Consider the following 17593-nt stretch of genomic DNA (forward strand, 5'->3'; position numbering starts at 1 on the left):
CCAGTGGCCTTTACTGCCATGATTATATTGTGGCGTGGAAGAGGAAGGAAGACCCGTGAGACTCATGCTGAGTGCTCAACAGCTTCTTTATTGAACCGGCTTGCCACTCACTTACAGCCTTTAACAAGACTAGGAGAGCTAAAACCATTACCCCACAGAGCTCAAACAGCCCAAAGGCCACCAACCCAGCTGTGTGTCTCCCAGATGGCAGATCCAGAGTGGTGCCCACCCTCTCTGCATAACCCCTGCCAAAGGAGATGCCCCACCCCTGTCATCCTCGCACACAGGAGAACAGAGACATGCCTGCAGGCAGCCACACACACACAACCCAGAGCCGCCACAATATATACAAAAGCATAGAGAATAGAAAATTTTCATTTAATTAACCACTGTGGCTTTTATAGGCTGAATATAATCAGAGATGATGAATGATGAATGTAGGTTTATTATTGGTGTACTGCAACATATCCTATATCGCTTCTAATCAAACTATGCACTGTATTACAGTGACCTCTAGTGTCTGTGATGCAGAATGGAACACAGATCACTGACTGAAGTTCTTCCACACTAACAAAAATCTGCTTTACAAGTAAGATTTACCCTTAAATAAAATAACCCAATACAAACCAGAAACAAGTGTTAGTATCAGTACTGGAATATTATTAGCCTTTAGAATTGTGCTTATCTGTACTAAAACATTTACCTTTATAAGTATTCATATTGTATGTAGTATTTGTATTGGTACTGGAAGCCTTTTGAAGTAGGTATTTGCATTGGATTGGAAGTATTAATATTGATATATAAATAGAAATCTGTATTTTTATTGGATTTACTTTATTAACTTTCATAAGTTTTGGAATATTATTAGCCTTTGTTAGTATTTGTATCAGTATGAGAATATTAGTAGTCTTCTGAAGAAAGGAGCATCTGTAAAGTTTTTACAGTGCTTCACTATTCCCACATTTTGTTATCACAGCCTTATTCCAAAATAAATAAAATTTCTTTTTTCACACAATTCCCATGATGACAAAGCGATTCTTTGCGAATATATTACAAATAAAACACAAATATATATAACAACATGTACCTACACTATATAGCCAAATGTATTCGCTCACCTTCCTTCACGCACATATGAAATTGAATGAAATCCCATTAAATCCAAAGAGTTGAATATAATATTAACTCACCCTTTGACGCTATAACAGCTTCAACTCTTCTGGGAAGGTTTTCCACAAAGTTTAGGATTTTATTTTTTTCTATTCTTCTTGAAGCACATCTTCTACTAGATCAGACACTGACACGTCTTGCACTCTAATTAATGTGTTTTATTTTTAATACCATTGCAAATATTTAAAACAAACTGGCACTGTATATGTTATTCAAATACTTTTTATAGTATTCTTATAGTAATGGAAATATTTTTCAGAAGTATTTGTTTTAGGGATTCATGATGATATTGGAATTATATCAGTATATGGCCCATATTTCAATCCGCCACTTGCTGATGTATTTATTGTATGCTGGTAAAGAACCAAGACTCCCTGGCTGCACTACTACATTTGGTGCTACTTTAAAATGTACTTATTTAAGCCCCGCCCAACTGCAGTTTTATTGTGACACGAATCAGTGCTGCTTCTAGACCAGGGGTGTCCAAACTACGGCCCGTTTCCATTTTTTGGAGCGGCCCGCGAGGTATTTTAGAAATAGAATGAAAGTTGGCCCGCTATTAAACAGGTTTATATAGTGTGAGATTCAAAGTTTGAACGCTAGGTGTCAGAAACAGGGCAAAAGAGTCTAAAAGCAGAGAGAGTGTGCATTTCTAGTGCAGAAAAACTGGGCAAAAGAGTCTAAAAGCGGAGAGAGTGCGCATTTCTAGCGCAGAAAAACGGGGCAAAAGAGTCTATAAGCGGAGATGGTGTAGATTTCTAGCGCAGAAAAATGGGCCAAAGAGTCTAAAAGCGGAGAGAGTGCGCATTTCTGGAGCAGAAAAACAGGGCAAAAAGAGTCTAAAAGCGGAGAGGGTGCGCATTTCTAGCGCAGAAAAACGGGGCAAAAGAGTCTAAAAGTGGAGAGAGTGCGCATTTCTAGCGCAGAAAAACGGGTCAAAAGAGTCTAAAAGCGGAGAGAGTGCGCATTTCTAGCGCAGAAAAACGGGTCAAAAGAGTCTAAAAGCGGAGAGTGTGCGCATTTCTAGCGCAGAAAAAGGGGCAAAAGAGTCTAAAAGCGGAGAGGGTGCGCATTTCTAGCGCAGAAAAACGGGGCAAAAGAGTCTAAAAGCGGAGAGAGTGTGCATTTCTAGCGCAGAAAAACGGTGCAAAAGAGTCTAAAAGCGGAGAGAGTGCGCATTTCTAGCGCAGAAAAACGGGGCAAAGAGTCTTAAAGCAGAGAGATTGCGCATTTCTAGCGCAGAAAAATGGGCCAAAGAGTCTAAAAGCGGAGAGAGTGCGCATTTCTGGAGCAGAAAAACGGGGCAAAAAGAGTCTAAAAGCGGAGAGGGTGCGCATTTCTAGCGCAGAAAAACGGGGCAAAAGAGTCTAAAAGTGGAGAGAGTGCGCATTTCTAGCGCAGAAAAACGGGGCAAAAGAGTCTAAAAGCGGAGAGTGTGCGCATTTCTAGCGCAGAAAAAGGGGCAAAAGAGTCTAAAAGCGGAGAGGGTGCGCATTTCTAGCGCAGAAAAACGGGGCAAAAGAGTCTAAAAGCGGAGAGAGTGTGCATTTCTAGCGCAGAAAAACGGTGCAAAAGAGTCTAAAAGCGGAGAGAGTGCGCATTTCTAGCGCAGAAAAACGGGGCAAAGAGTCTTAAAGCAGAGAGAGTGCGCATTTCTAGCGCAGAAAAACGGGCCAAAGAGTCTAAAAGCGGAGAGAGTGCGCATTTCTAGCGCAGAAAAACGGGTCAAAAGAGTCTAAAAGCGGAGAGTGTGCGCATTTCTAGCGCAGAAAAAGGGGCAAAAGAGTCTAAAAGCGGAGAGGGTGCGCATTTCTAGCGCAGAAAAACGGGGCAAAAGAGTCTAAAAGCGGAGAGAGTGTGCATTTCTAGCGCAGAAAAACGGTGCAAAAGAGTCTAAAAGCGGAGAGAGTGTGCATTTCTAGCGTAGAAAAACGGGGCAAAGAGTCTTAAAGCGGAGAGAGTGCGCATTTCTAGCGCAGAAAAACGGGCCAAAGAGTGTAAAAGCGGAGAGAGTGCGCATTTCTGGAGCAGAAAAACGGGGCAAAAAGAGTCTAAAAGCGGAGAGGGTGCGCATTTCTAGCGCAGAAAAACGGGGCAAAAGAGTCTAAAAGTGGAGAGAGTGCGCATTTCTAGCGCAGAAAAACGGGGCAAAAGAGTCTAAAAGCGGAGAGAGTGCGCATTTCTAGCGCAGAAAAACGGGTCAAAAGAGTCTAAAAGCGGAGAGTGTGCGCATTTCTAGCGCAGAAAAAGGGGCAAAAGAGTCTAAAAGCGGAGAGGGTGCGCATTTCTAGCGCAGAAAAACGGGGCAAAAGAGTCTAAAAGCGGAGAGAGTGTGCATTTCTAGCGCAGAAAAACGGTGCAAAAGAGTCTAAAAGCGGAGAGAGTGCGCATTTCTAGCGCAGAAAAACGGGGCAAAGAGTCTTAAAGCAGAGAGATTGCGCATTTCTAGCGCAGAAAAACGGGCCAAAGAGTCTAAAAGCGGAGAGGGTGCGCATTTCTAGCGCAGAAAAACGGGGCAAAAGAGTATAAAAGCGGAGAGGGTGCGCATTTCTAGCGCAGAAAAACGGGCCAAAGAGTCTAAAAGCGGAGAGAGTGCTCATTTCTAGAGCAGAAAAACGGGCCAAAGAGTCTAAAAGCGGAGAGAGTGCGCATTTCTAGAGCAGAAAAACGGGCCAAAGAGTCTAAAAGCGGAGAGAGTGCGCATTTCTAGCGCAGAAAAACGGGGCAAAAAGAGTATAAAAGCGGAGATGGTGCGCATTTCTAGAGCAGAAAAACAGGGCAAAGAGTCTAAAAGCACAGTAATGCAGTTAAGCTGATTGCATTTTAACAACTTTTCACAGTAGCCATAAAATGCAATTTTCCTATTTTGAGGGTCTCTGTTTAGCTTAAATTTTTTTTTTGTAAATATTAACTTTAATTATTATTTTTATTATTATTATTATTATTATTATTATTATTATTATTATTATTTTATTATTATTATTATTATTATTATTATTATTATTATTATAAGTATGTGTATCAGTGCTGGAAAGTTTAGTAGCTAAAGTCCGTATCCAGTGTCACTCTGTCGCTCTCTCTCTCTCTCTCTCTTCCGCCCCCGGAGGCGGAGGGCTGAGCCCGTAGAGGCGCCGCTCCGCGGAGTCCCCGCCAGCTCCGCCGCAGCACGTCTATCTGCTTGTTGTCATGGAGGAGCCAAGATGGCGGTCCTGGCCTATAGCCTAGGCAAACGGGAGATAAATCACTATTTCAGCATCAAAAATGCCAAATTACTCTCTGTGCTGGCTGTACTCGTCCTCACGGCTGTCCACTCCGCCTCTCGGTACTATGGAGGTAGGTAGACGGGCTTGGTGAGGCGAGCTGTTCCCTGCTGCAGTGTTTTCAGTCTAACATTAGCGCTAGCTGGTTAGCTTAGCATGCTCGCTAATGCAGCTCCGTATGTTTGTGTGTGGCGGCTGTTCCGAGGCAGTCAGGTGTCACCTAGCTGGCTAGTTAGCTAACTAAGCTAAGCTAACTAAGCTACCTATAGTACACGAAGCGGACTGCCAGCTTTAGATAGCGCACCTTGCACCATGTAGATCAGTAGTTGAGTTAGTTAGCTAATATAGATAGTTGTGCTCAGTATGTGAAGGGAGTTTGTGGAGTCGAAATGTTTAGCTAGTCAGCTAACTAGCTTAGCTTAGCTAGTGGTTGTATAAGATAACGTTAGCTGTTGCAGGTGGGAATGGGTGAAATGCGGAATCCGGTGTTCCGACGGGTTGTGTTAGCTTGACAACCCGTGCTACCATTCTTTATATTTCGAATGAAAAATACAAAAAAATAAGCAGCACATTAGATAATGCTTCCAACAGGATGTTTGATTAAGCTAACCTAACTGTTACTGTATCAGGGAAAAGTTAAGATAATGAGACGTGATTAGATAAACAAATAATGCTATGTTTTGTATTTTAAATTGCTAATTATTATTGCTTATATTACATATGTAAGGTAAGAGTAAGATAGATGCAGTGAGCAGCTCATTCATGTGTTTTTCTTATTGTGAGCACATGACTGTTCATATTTTAAGGTCAAAAGTATTTTGAAGTCTAGTGGGAAGTTTGGAGAGTCATGTCATCTGCTGGTGTTGATCTACTGTTTTGTATCAAGTCTAAAGTCAGTGCAGTGTTTTCCCACAAAATCTTACAGCACTTCATGCTTCCCCTCTGCTGACAACTTTTATGGAGATGTGGATTTCATTTTCCAGCAGGACTTTGCACAGTGCCCGCACTGCCAAAAGTACCAATTAGTCTTCTATAATATTAATATTTTCTGAGAAATTGATTTTTGGGTTTTCATAATCATCAACAATAAAATAAATAAATTAAATAGATCACTCTGTGTGTGGTACATCTGTATGTCACTGAATGCATATGTTCACAGTCGTTTATTTATTTGTTTACTGTGTGGAGTGTGGAGGCCAAATTTTGTATGTGCTTTTTACACAAGTGTATTCACTGTGGTTTGCTTGTTTTGTTGAATTTAATTGCTAGTGCACTAGATGTTTTAGGGTGCCAAATATTTATGGATAGTCCTTCCAAATTATGCATTCAGCTACTTCAAGTTGCACCTATTTATGATACAGATCTACAAATGCACACACCAGTTTTAAGTCCCTTCAAAGAACTAATGCTGTACAAACTTTGGCGTTTAAATAAAGCCCTAAAGTATCCATGTAGAAACAATATAATTTAGTGTCAGTTTCTAAGACAGGGATTGAGCCTAGTCATAGACAATATTTTTCCTACAATGGAAACATTCCAAAATACTGTATGCTAGCTAACCTATATAATCCAAGATTAGGCTTAATTCCTCTCTAAGAAACTGCCTATTGGAGACCTTAGAGATGGAACATAAATGACACAAAAACAATTTCATAACTTAATCATATTTTACATAACATTTTTATCATTTTGTTCTAGAAATCGTATTAGAATAATTTAGGTGGAACCTCAAACATTTAATTAAAGCATTTGAGTTGTTACACTTGTTGGAACAGATCAGTAAAAGCAAAAAGTACACTTTTAAAAGCAGCTACTTTTATCTCAAGAAGTAACTCAGTGCACCTACATTCTACATTGAGTTTTTGTAGCAGGTGCTTTAGTAAATATAATGTGTTATTTTATGGGCACTGGCATAGTGTTTACTTATATAACAGTGTTGTGGGTTTAATACCTGTGCTTGGCAAGCTGCCACTGTTGAGCAAGGGCCTTAACCCTTTACTGCTCCCTGGACACCATAGCGATGGCTACAGATCTGCAAATGCATACACAAGTTTTAAATTTTAATACCAGGTGTGCCCTAGAGTCTCCACAATGTCCCACAAACTAGTAGAAAGCCTTACATGGAGAGGAAATAAAGTTTTATATTCTTTATTTTAGAAGAAACAATGATTATGGAGGTATCTCAGTACTTTTGTATATAAAGTGTCTTTGCAGTTGGGAGGGTAGTTTATAGCATGCTAATAATAAATATTTATTTATTATATATTCATAACAGATTCTGTTTTTTAGGCAGGGACACCTGTGACTGGCTCCTATCCAGCGGACGTTTCTTAGGGGACAGTGTGTGGCAGCCATATGGCTGCATGATGCACAAATACAAAAGCATGTAAGTCACCCCACAGTTATACTGTAATACAAAGCTTAGACATATGGCTGTTAGAAGTAGCATCTAATTTTTTTTATTATTATTTTCAGAGAAACAAAAACATGCCTCAACAATAAACGAATAGCATTTATTGGGGACTCCAGAATCCGGCAGCTCTTCTATTCTTTCATCAAAATTATCAACCCTGATATAAGAGAAGATGGGAACAAGGTTTGTTTGTATTTGCCAACTGACATCTGTGGTAAATAGTGCTATAGTAGTGTTTGTTTGTTTTTGTTTCTGTTTTGTTCCTATTTATTGTGATTTCTCTGTTTGCACCCAGAGGGTTCCTAGGACATATATGACCATATATTTTGCATGTGTGATTAGTGTTCCATATTGTGTTTAACTTTTTTTTTTTTTTTTTTTTTTTTTTGGATCATGGTCTTTGATTTATAACAAGAAAACCAGGGAAGCCTAGTTGGTGATCACCAGTGGCGGTAAAACTTGTCAGTTGCATTTCTGCAGTGTGGAGTTTGGGACAGAAATATTCTTAATATATAATATTATTTCGAAAAGGTACATATGCATATGTGGCCTCTATTATCTTTCATGAACTATTTGTGTGTGTGAACTTGTCTGGTAAAGGACTTGAGCCTTGCCCCAATAGCCTCATGATGTAGACTGTATATTATAGTGCCATATAAATTTTTTAGATGTGAAGCATTCTTCATTTGATTGATTTAAAAACGTTTAAGCACATGCTTAGAGACCTTTGTCAGATGTATTTTTGAGTCACTTTTGATTTTTGTTTACACCTCATCAAATAGTTGGTTTTCCCCTTGCTTTTAGATGTAAAGGGTCCAGTGGCACAGTAGCCTGTGTGTTATTACCAAGGCTGAGTTTTGGACGAGGCCAATAGCCAGTGTCATATCACCAAGGCATTATCGTTGTACAAATATGTTATCAGGTGGTCAGTAGCCGGTGTGCCATCACTGAGGTGTCAGTGTTTTATGAGGGGACTTGCTGGAGCGCTATCACTGATGTAGTGACGAGCTGACATAATATAGCTTGACACACAAATTAATGTCACTGTATATTTTATTCCTGTTCCATTTACACTTTAGTTAACTTTAGCTCACCTTTGTTCACCTTCAGTTAACTTTAGCCTAACTTTGTAATATTTATTTAAATATATTTATTTTTGGCCAAATGGCATAGAAGTAAACATTTTCTGATTGTCACAACTTACTTATCAGCAAGATAATTGAAGTTATTCAGTGCAGCTTGCGCAAACTAGTAACTGACAAGCAGTAATTAAAGGTAACGACCAAAGTACTGTATCAACTAAACTAAATAAAACTTTACCATCAATATGGAATGTTCTTTAAAAAATGAAACTGTACATTTACATTGCTATGTTATTATGTTCCATGTTTTTATTGTTTGAGTGCAAAAATTATACTTATTGTTTCTAAAATCTTTTTTTTCTTGTCCCACTTTCTTATTGTGATTCTTCCAGCATGAAAACATTCCCTTTACAGATAGAGAGTCCTTGCTGAATGTGGTGAGTGGTTTTTACAAGCTTCTTTTCCATTTGTTGGTAACAGGTTGTGGGTACAGTGGCACAATAAAACATGTTCTTTTCTGTTATTTTATAGGACTTCTTGTGGTATGCAGAAGTGAATAATTCCATGAAAGATCAGGTGACAGCTTGGACGGAGGTAAAGGCAAACATATTGTTGTCTACTTGCCAAGGTCTAATTTAGGTTCTGGGACGTGTCTTGTGTAATTTAAGAATTATATTTTTATTGAATTTTTATACAGAGGCCTGCTACCAAACCAGATGTCATTGTCATCGGTGCTGCCACTGTAAGTCTGAACCTTAAGTAAATGTTAAATCCTTACATGTTTCTTTGTGTGATAACACACACACAAAAACATATATTTACTGTAAGTAAATACTTAAGAATAAAACACAACACACCCAAGAAGCAGTCGCTCCGCTTAACCACTCACCACATCACAAGCAGGCCATTAGTAAAATAAACTTTACTAATACACATGAATGCACATATGATGTCAAAATAAGTCACTAATACAAACGGGCAGTGTCAATAAAAAAATCACTAATGTAAACCGTGGTCTGATCCGAGATTTGTGGTCCATTTCACACTACTAATTAAATATTACAGAATAGGTTTGCTGTGCTGCTGTAATGTATCCACAACTCACTGCTGTGATGTATATTGTATTTACACAGTGGTCCATCAAACTGCACAGCGGCAGCAGTGAAACACTCCTTCAGTACAAAGCAAACCTCACATCTATAGCAGGACCACTGGAGAAACTAACTGAGCATAGTGAAGTCTATTGGGTTTTACAAGGTATGTTTTAAATATAGACTATCAATAAAAGATCTGTCTCAAGGAGCCAGTGCTGGTTTATTTATGTTTGCCTCTCGTTTTTAGATCCTGTGTATGAAGAGATTCTGAGTGAGAATCGTAAGATGATCACAAACGAGCAGATAGACCTGTATAATGCTGCAGCCGTCAGTGCTCTTAACAACAGCAAGAGGAACGCTAGGGGCAGGGTGAAGTTCCTAGAGGCCTCTCGACACGCTGCCATGGAAACCATCACTCTGTCACTGGATGGGCTGCACCTTCCCGAGAGCACGAGGAATGTGGTAGGTCATTAGCAGACACTGTGCCGTATGAAATGCTTTCAGGAGATTGTCTCATTTGACAGCTAATTGGGCTTGTTATTATTCTCTTCATCCAGGGTGCCATGGTCCTGATGAACTCCATATGCAATAAAATCCTTAAGCCCATTGATGGCTCCTGCTGTCAGAATGTTCCTTCACTGAGTGTTCTACAGAAACTGGCTTCTGGACTCTTCTTAGTAGCTGGTGTCTGCTTCCTGGTCCTTCATGCGCTGGGCTACAGCAGACATACTAAGAGCAAGCCTGTATCTGATGTGGAGAGTGGCGAGGAGAAAAAGCCTCTCACTGCTGCAGTGCCGCTCAACCTGAAGGCAGCTACACAGTCAGTCTGCAAGATGGGTCTGATCATGCTCTACTTCTATCTGTGTGACCGAGCAGACATTTTTATGAAAGAGCAGAAGTTCTACACACACTCCACCTTCTTCATTCCACTCATCTACATATTCGTCTTGGGGATCTTCTACAGTGAGAACAGCAAAGAGGTAGGAAGTCTTAAGGTTTTCAGATTCCTTTCAGGAGTATATAGCACTTAATCAAGTCTGTCCGATAATGTGCAAAAAGTGACTGTAGAAAATCATGGATGCAGTGGTTTCATTCCCTTTCTACTCTATAGAAATAAAGAAAAATGATCCTCCATGTTGGCTAGTTTTGCCCCTTTTTTCAGACCAATGTTCCAAAACACTTTATTTGAGCCTAGACTAAAGGATCTGAAGCAAATCTGATTTTACCCGTTTTTTGAGAAAGTGTAATGTTTCAAGAGTACAAGCACAGTTTGTGTTTTAGAGCAAAACTATTTACATTTTCATTCAATTACAGTACCAGAGCTCAGCTCTGTTTGCTGCTGAAGCAAACAAAAAAAACAACTAAGAACCAGTTTTATCCCAGAGAGATTCATCATCACACAATCAGTAACAAGTAAAAGATAAGTGAACAACTCTCAAAATGAAACACTGGGAATTGACAGGGAGTTCAGAGAAGAAAAATGAGATGGAAAATTGTCCATTCTGTCATTAAAACAGCCTGTGGTGGCTTCGTTTTTTAAAGACATTGTGCTATTCATGCTTTTCTATAGTCATTGGATACAACCGCAACCTTGGAAGTGTATAAAGTTAACTAGCTTTCAGTTTGTATATAAGACAGTTGTGATGTTATGTTATGCTTTTCAGACCAAACTGCTGAACAGGGAGCAGACAGATGAATGGAAGGGCTGGATGCAGCTGGTCATCCTCATCTATCATATATCTGGAGCCAGTGCTGTAAGTTCTGTGAATATGAATATTAGCACAGATAATATTGTGTATGCTAACACTTGTGTTGCACTGTTGCCACATCATCTCAGCTCGCCCTGTTTTTCTCTTTCCCACAGTTTATACCTGTCTACATGCATATACGGGTCCTAGTGGCAGCTTATCTCTTCCAGACAGGATATGGCCACTTCTCCTTCTTCTGGTTAAAAGGGGACTTTGGACTATACAGAGTGTGCCAGGTATCTCCACCTTTTATTTAATAAATACAGCGGACTGGACAGTATATTACAATAGAAAATGTTTTAATAACAAACATTATTTGAATACACAATTGTGACACTGCAACATACATTACATGAATTGGCAATTCATTTTTCAAAAGTGAAGGTAATGACATCAAAGGTGGGCATTCTTCTCAGTTTTTCTCCATATCAATATCCTGACTGAATAACTGAATTTAAGAAATATTCAGTACCAGTCAGACGTTTTCTTTCTTTTTATGGTTTTATTACATTTTTATTTAATATTAAAGATGTTAAAGCTATACAGGATCACATGCAGAATTTTTGTGTGAACAAAAAGTAAAAAAAAAAAAAAAAAAAAAAAAAGCAGAATGTATTTTATATTATTTTAAGTAGCCACATTTAGCTTTGAGCACATATCTGCACGCTCTTGGTATTTTAATCTCAGTGTCTTCATGAGTAAGAGTCACCTGGAATAGTTTTCTCAGCCTCTTGAAGGAGTTCCTGGAGGTGCTGAACTATAGTTACTGCTTTTTCTTCACACTGTGAAGCTCCAGCTCATCCTAAATCACCTCAAATCACCATCTCAGTTAGGTTTAGATTAAAGGATTATGGAGGACGAACACTTTTTTTTACTATGTAATTCTATAAATGTCCCTTAATTGTTTTCATGTCTTTAATATGAATCTACAGTGTAATAAAGAAAAACATTGAATGAGAAAGTGTGTCAACTAGGGCTGCCACAAACGATTATTTTTATAGTCGACTAATCACCGATTATTTTTTATGATTAGTCGACTAATCGGATCATACGTTAATTGAATATAAAACACAGTTTATCACAATAGAATGCAGCTGCTATTATACAACCAACATTAGATTTCAGCTATATGCTAACTAAAAATAAAAACAATTAAAATCATAGTTCATTAAACCTTTAATGAAATATGCAGCTTGTTGTAACAGACAATTATTTTACTGTTTAGCATAAAGTGTAAACAACTGTGTAAAATAAGGATAAGGCACTGGCATTTATGAAACATCTCAACCGTGAGGTTGTTTGAACTATTATGAAAAAAAAGTATATTAATAAAAAATGCCTCTCTGTCCAGATATTGTGTACATTACCGTACACAGGGCAGCGGTCTGCACAGATCTGATTGGCAGAGGAGAGCGTTTGGTGATTTTACACCACACATGACTGATCTGTGAGTTTACTGCACCGAAAAGCACTGAAAACAGAAGCCACTGTCAGAATGAAATCCTTCTCTGTAGTTTATCGGTTTGGGACGGCATTTGTGACAACGTCTGGGTCTGGATCCGGATCGCGGTCCGCCTATTAGTGACCTCTGTTTTAAAGCTATCAAGATGAGTAAGTTAAGTACTAAGTTAACGCTCTGTTTACGCTAATTTTAGCAGCTAAATAGCAATTTAGCTTCTTCGTCATTTAATCAGCCACAACATGCCTCCTTTTCAGGTGCTCGTGCATCGCGGTTGTGCTGCCGAGGAAGGCAAGTTCTTCATTGCAGATATTGCATTGCACGCGTTTCACTTTTATTTTCTTGGTGATCCCACACTTTTGAGTTCTGTAGCGGGGTAGCCATGAAACCGGAGCCTGTCTGTATAATGTCCTGAGATGTCGTCCACTACCTACCCCGGTTTCCACTACTGCGCATGTGCGTCCAGGACAGAAAGGCAGTCGCAGCAGTTTGGAGAGAAAAACAAAGAAAAAAAAAAACGACTAATCGACTATTAAATTAGTCGTCGACTATTTTAATAGTCGACATAATCGTGACTAGTCGACTAATCGTGGCAGCCCTAGTGTCAACTTGTCACTTGTACTGTATATGATTTGATTACCAATTTTGGTCATATCGCTCAGTTTTAGAACTACACCTTGACTATAAAAAATGTCCTACATTTTACTATACACTGTAACTTTGTACAGCATGTTTTTGACCTGTTACATTGTTACATGTTTAACACTGTAACATTGAAATTATTCTGTTCTAGGTTCTCTTCAGACTCAATTTCCTAGTGGTGGTGCTCTGCCTCGTCATGGACAGGCCATACCAGTTCTACTACTTTGTGCCTCTGGTTACGTTTTGGTTTGTGGTCATCTACGCCATAATGGCCATGTGGCCACAGATACTGCAGATGCAAGCTAATGGTAATGACCTATATCAAGCATCCAGTTAGTCATGAATTGATGTTTTTTTTCATGCAGATTTTACAGAATTGTGTTTTTGTTTGTTGCAGGTAGTGGTTTCTGGCACCTGGCACTTTTATTAAAACTATTATCGTTACTTATTTTCATTTGCTCCTTTGCATACTCCCAGGTAGGTTCTTATAATTATCACTTATTTTACATCATATATTTTTAATTCACTGAATTTACTTTGTAGAAATCTGCTTACATTTGTACATTTTTTACACTTGAATGTACATTACATTGGTCATGATTTATTAAGCAATAAAATTGGAAAAATATCCAATGGGCTGTTTTAAGTATTGAGCTTGATTATTTGCATCTATTCCTCCTTCAGGGATTCTTTGAGAGTATTTTCTCCACGTGGCCTATTTCAAAGCTCTTTGAGCTGCAAGGAAGCATCCATGAGTGGTGGTTCAGGTGGAAGCTTGATAGATTTGTAAGTGATTTTTAAGAAGTTATTTTGCCAGCAGAATTGTCCATTTTCCTATAAGTGTCAGTTAAATTTTATATTGCTCTAATGATTTGCTCATATACTCAAATATTGATTTACATAACCAAGTATAGGATGTTTTACTAATGTGATTTTCATTTATCTATTTTTTTTGTAGGCTGTGATCAATGGGATGCTGTTTGCCTTCATTTACCTAGCATTGCAGAAATGCCAGATTCTGTCAGAGGGTAAAGGAGAGCCCCTGTTCTCTAACAGGATTTCCAATTGCCTGATCCTCATATCAGTCTTCTCTTTTATAGTAAGTAAGCTGCTTGAGTTTCTCTCTCCTAAAAGATTTAAAGATTTGACATGTGTAACTTTATTTTTCTTCCTGCAGACATACTCTGTATGGGCCAGTAGCTGTAAAAATAAGACTGAATGCAATGAGATGCATCCTTACATTTCAGTAGTGCAGGTAAGTCCTCATCCTCTAGTTCTGTTCTATTATCATTCACTTCTTACCATGGGCCTCTGACTGTAAATATACATTCCTCTGTTGACTGACACAAAGAGCTATTATAGAGCTAAGAACTACAGCTCTGGAAAAAAATAAGAGATCACTTAAAAATGATGAGTTTCTTTCATTTTACCAAATTGAAATCCTCTGGAATATAAACAAGAGGAAGATGGATGATCACAAGCCATCCAACCACTGCTTGAATTTTTTGCACCAGGAGTAAAGGCATAAAGTTATCCAAAAGCAGTGTGTAAGACTGGTGGAAGAGAACACTGTGATTAAAGAACAGGATTATTCCACCAAATATTGATTTCTGAACTCTTAAAACTTTATGAATATGAATTTTTCTTTTCTTTTTTTTTGAAAGCTGAAAGCGCTGCTTGTTAAATTGACCATTTCTCATTTTCTGCAAATAAATGCTCTAAATAACAATATTTTTATTTGGAATTTGGGAGAAATGTTTGTCCATAGTTTATAGAATAAAACAACAATGTTCATTTTACTCAAACATATACATATAAATAGCAAAATCAGAGATGCTGATTTAAAAGCTGAAGTGGTCTTTTAATTTTTTCCGGACCTGTTTTTTTTTGTCTTTGAAAAAAAGAATGGAAAGCTTTATGCTTTAATAAATGTCAAAAGATAATGGTTATGATGAAGTCAGGATCAAGCCTAAATTCTATACCTGATATACTGATTTATTTTGGTAGAATATTATTGGTGTATATTATTTAAAATCAATTGTCCTTGTCTTTGGACATGACTGTATAGCAGGAGCGACGTATGCAGCACTGCCTTGAATATGCTTTGCTATTGAATTGGCTTATTCATTTGAAATAAGGCTGTTTTTTTATTTTCCATTTTACCTTCAGATTCTGTCATTTGTTCTAATCAGGAACATTCCTGGTTATGCCCGTTCTTTGTATAGCTCTTTTTTCGCGTGGTTTGGAAAAATCTCGCTAGAGGTAAGGTCATTATTTTTGTATAGGCACTAGAAATAATTTTCTATCAAATTTTGTGGCTTATGTAAAATTTGTGTTTTGTTTTTTCCCCTGCAGCTCTTTATCTGTCAGTACCATATATGGCTGGCGGCAGACACCAAGGGCATCCTGGTCCTGATTCCTGGGTACCCTTCTCTCAACATCATCATCAGCACCTTCATCTTTGTGTGTGTGGCTCATGAAATCTCTCAAATCACCAATGACCTGGCCCAGGTAGCCATTCCTAAAGACAGTACAGCTCTGATGAAGAGGCTATTGGCTGCAGGGGTTTTCCTGGGGCTTGTGCTAGTTCTGTCTGTGAATGGGCAAGCTGGCTACTGAATGAGCTGGGGGACCACCGCCTACCTAGCTGCATGAAAGAACAAGCCGTGAATGAGCTGAGTAACTGGAGGAGGACACGTCAGGAATCTTTGAGCTTCAGGAATCTTCCAGGACTCTTTCTTCAGGCTTGTTGAGGGCAGTATGATGTAATAATGAATTCACACTCCGAGAGAGTTAACAGTTGGAGGAATGGCCCAAAGCAGAGGCCAGGGGCACAATGCAGTAAGGACATATATATAAAACGTTATAAAACTTTGTTTACAATGAACAGTTTTATATAGGACGTGTGTGTGTGGTGGCCATGAAGACATTTACCACATTGTGTCACGCTATACATACTGACTGAATGTACTGTACTGACATACATTTTGACTGAAAAAGAACTAAGACTGACGCTGACATTTATAAAATGTAAGCCACCTGTTCTCCGTCCATGTCTTGTAGTACTTGTTTGCAGTGTGTGTACAGTATTTAATGATTTAAATTATGTTTACTTTGTACATGGATGTATTTGTGTCACTTTTGTGTCTTGATTTATTTTTCTTTTTTTTATTATTTCTTTTTTGTACCCATGACTGATGTAACTGAAATATGAACAGACTTTCATTTTTCATCTTCTGCAGTAGACAATTCAGCATAAGCCAACTGCTTTGGCAACCTCCAGTTAACTCACTAACCAGCTTATTTTAGTAAAAAAAATAACCACTATAGTAAATGCTTTTTAGTGTTTGTAACATTTAATACAGGCTTTCAACGGTCCTCAATTCTCCAGAACTATCAACAAATACAGGACACTTTTATAGCTGTCAAAACAAGGACAGTGAAGAGGTCACTGCATGAACTTCTGAAAGACTGCATATGTATCTCAAGACCAGAAGAACAGTCTTTATTATTTAGATGCTATTTATTCTAACACTCTTTTCCAAAACTGAAAATTCTATAACCAAGAAACTTGGATCTACTGCTGTGCTCTAACCCCAGTGCTATGAAAGTTGTGAAGGTTGTCGTATAATGCAAGGAAAGGTTTCTGTTGATGATGCCTTTTATTTCCTTAAGAAAGGTCAAAAGGTTTTAAGCTTGACGATTGCTTTGCTGATACTGATGTGTAGCTTTTTTGTTAACAAAAAACTTTTGTATGTTTTGCAGCTTTTAGCTTTCAGGGCTCAGTTTATCAAAATGCTCTGTTGTATTACGAACATCCTAACTGTGATAAACAGTTGTAATGATGAGAGGGTGTGAAAAAACACCCTGTAAAAAAAAATCCAGCTTAGTATAACAAGCTGAACAAAGCAGTCTAACATTGTACATATCTTTATTTGCTGTCTGTTGTTGCATTGTGCAAGATAAGTTTAAACCTTTCTGCTTTAAAGCTGCACTGAATTTATTTCTGTAAAAATATGCCTCCCCCAGTAAGGTCTCTGTAAAAACAGCTTTTGTGAGGTCTATAATGTGTTGTATACATTTGTATTTTTGAACACTGCACAAGAGCAGCTAGCTGGTCATCCAGGAAAAACACATTATGTTGGTAGGCTAGCTCGTTAACTAGCTCATAACCAGCATGGCGTGTGGTTTCTCTGGATGACCAACTGGATTTTTTTTAGTTGGGTAAACTTTGCTAAAAGCAAACATGATCTTCTGTAGAAATAAGTGTTTGATTTTCTAAAGTAGATGATTTTGCTTAATGCAAACGTCAATTTTAATTAGATGCAATGAATTCAATCCACTTCACTGCTATACTGAACCAACATTCATGTATCCTTCTGTAAATGTTTGGATTTTATTTTTTTAAGATTTTCTGTATGTGTGTATAAATCAATTCTTTTTGTATAGTTTATTTGGTCTTATTTTAAAAAAATAAGAAGAAAGAAAATCATACCCTCATGCCTCGACATAGACCCAATGTAAATATATTTGTTTTGTCCTGAAATGTGAAACCTATCTTGTCTGTCAATTAAGAAATGAGTTCTCTTGGTTGTGCAGTCATTATTGGTATAAAAAAAAGCAACTCCCTGAACTTATACAGAAGAACTGTATTTTTATTAGCAGGTTTGTATTATTTCACTTAAGTCCTATTTCCAGACTCTATGATGTATGATGTATCTGAAT

General features: G+C 38.1%; 1 protein-coding gene and 1 long non-coding RNA gene across 2 annotated transcripts; both read left to right on the plus strand.

Annotated features, from left to right (window-relative positions):
• The first annotated feature begins 2007 nt into the window (after positions 1–2007).
• Positions 2008–3707, plus strand: LOC125799412 (uncharacterized). Its single transcript, XR_007438310.1, has 3 exons — positions 2008–2314; positions 2631–3051; positions 3421–3707. It is a non-coding gene; the product is annotated as an uncharacterized LOC125799412 (long non-coding RNA).
• A 591-nt stretch (positions 3708–4298) lies between these two features.
• casd1 (CAS1 domain containing 1) lies at positions 4299–17501 on the plus strand. Its single transcript, XM_007259808.4, has 18 exons — positions 4299–4503; positions 6720–6816; positions 6906–7026; positions 8318–8362; positions 8457–8519; positions 8623–8667; positions 9059–9182; positions 9267–9481; positions 9577–9999; positions 10684–10773; positions 10884–11003; positions 13020–13176; positions 13266–13345; positions 13553–13654; positions 13827–13967; positions 14046–14123; positions 15038–15130; positions 15224–17501. The coding sequence occupies exons 1-18, from the start codon at positions 4371–4373 to the stop codon at positions 15485–15487; spliced, it is 2391 nt and encodes a 796-aa protein (XP_007259870.2). The 5' UTR covers positions 4299–4370; the 3' UTR covers positions 15488–17501.
• Positions 17502–17593: the final 92 nt, after the last annotated feature.

This window comes from Astyanax mexicanus, chromosome 3 (genome assembly GCF_023375975.1).
Source record: "Astyanax mexicanus isolate ESR-SI-001 chromosome 3, AstMex3_surface, whole genome shotgun sequence".
Classification (NCBI taxonomy): Eukaryota; Metazoa; Chordata; class Actinopteri; order Characiformes; family Acestrorhamphidae; genus Astyanax; species Astyanax mexicanus.

Bases quoted from the DNA above. Each gene is read 5' to 3' on its own strand.
- casd1 (XM_007259808.4), top strand. From the start codon at position 4,371: ATGGCGGTCCTGGCCTATAGCCTAGGCAAACGGGAGATAAATCACTAT. The intron at 9,482-9,576 runs GTAGGTCATTAG...CTCTTCATCCAG, and splicing joins CCGAGAGCACGAGGAATGTG to GGTGCCATGGTCCTGATGAA. The intron at 14,124-15,037 runs GTAAGTCCTCAT...TTTTACCTTCAG, and splicing joins CTTACATTTCAGTAGTGCAG to ATTCTGTCATTTGTTCTAAT.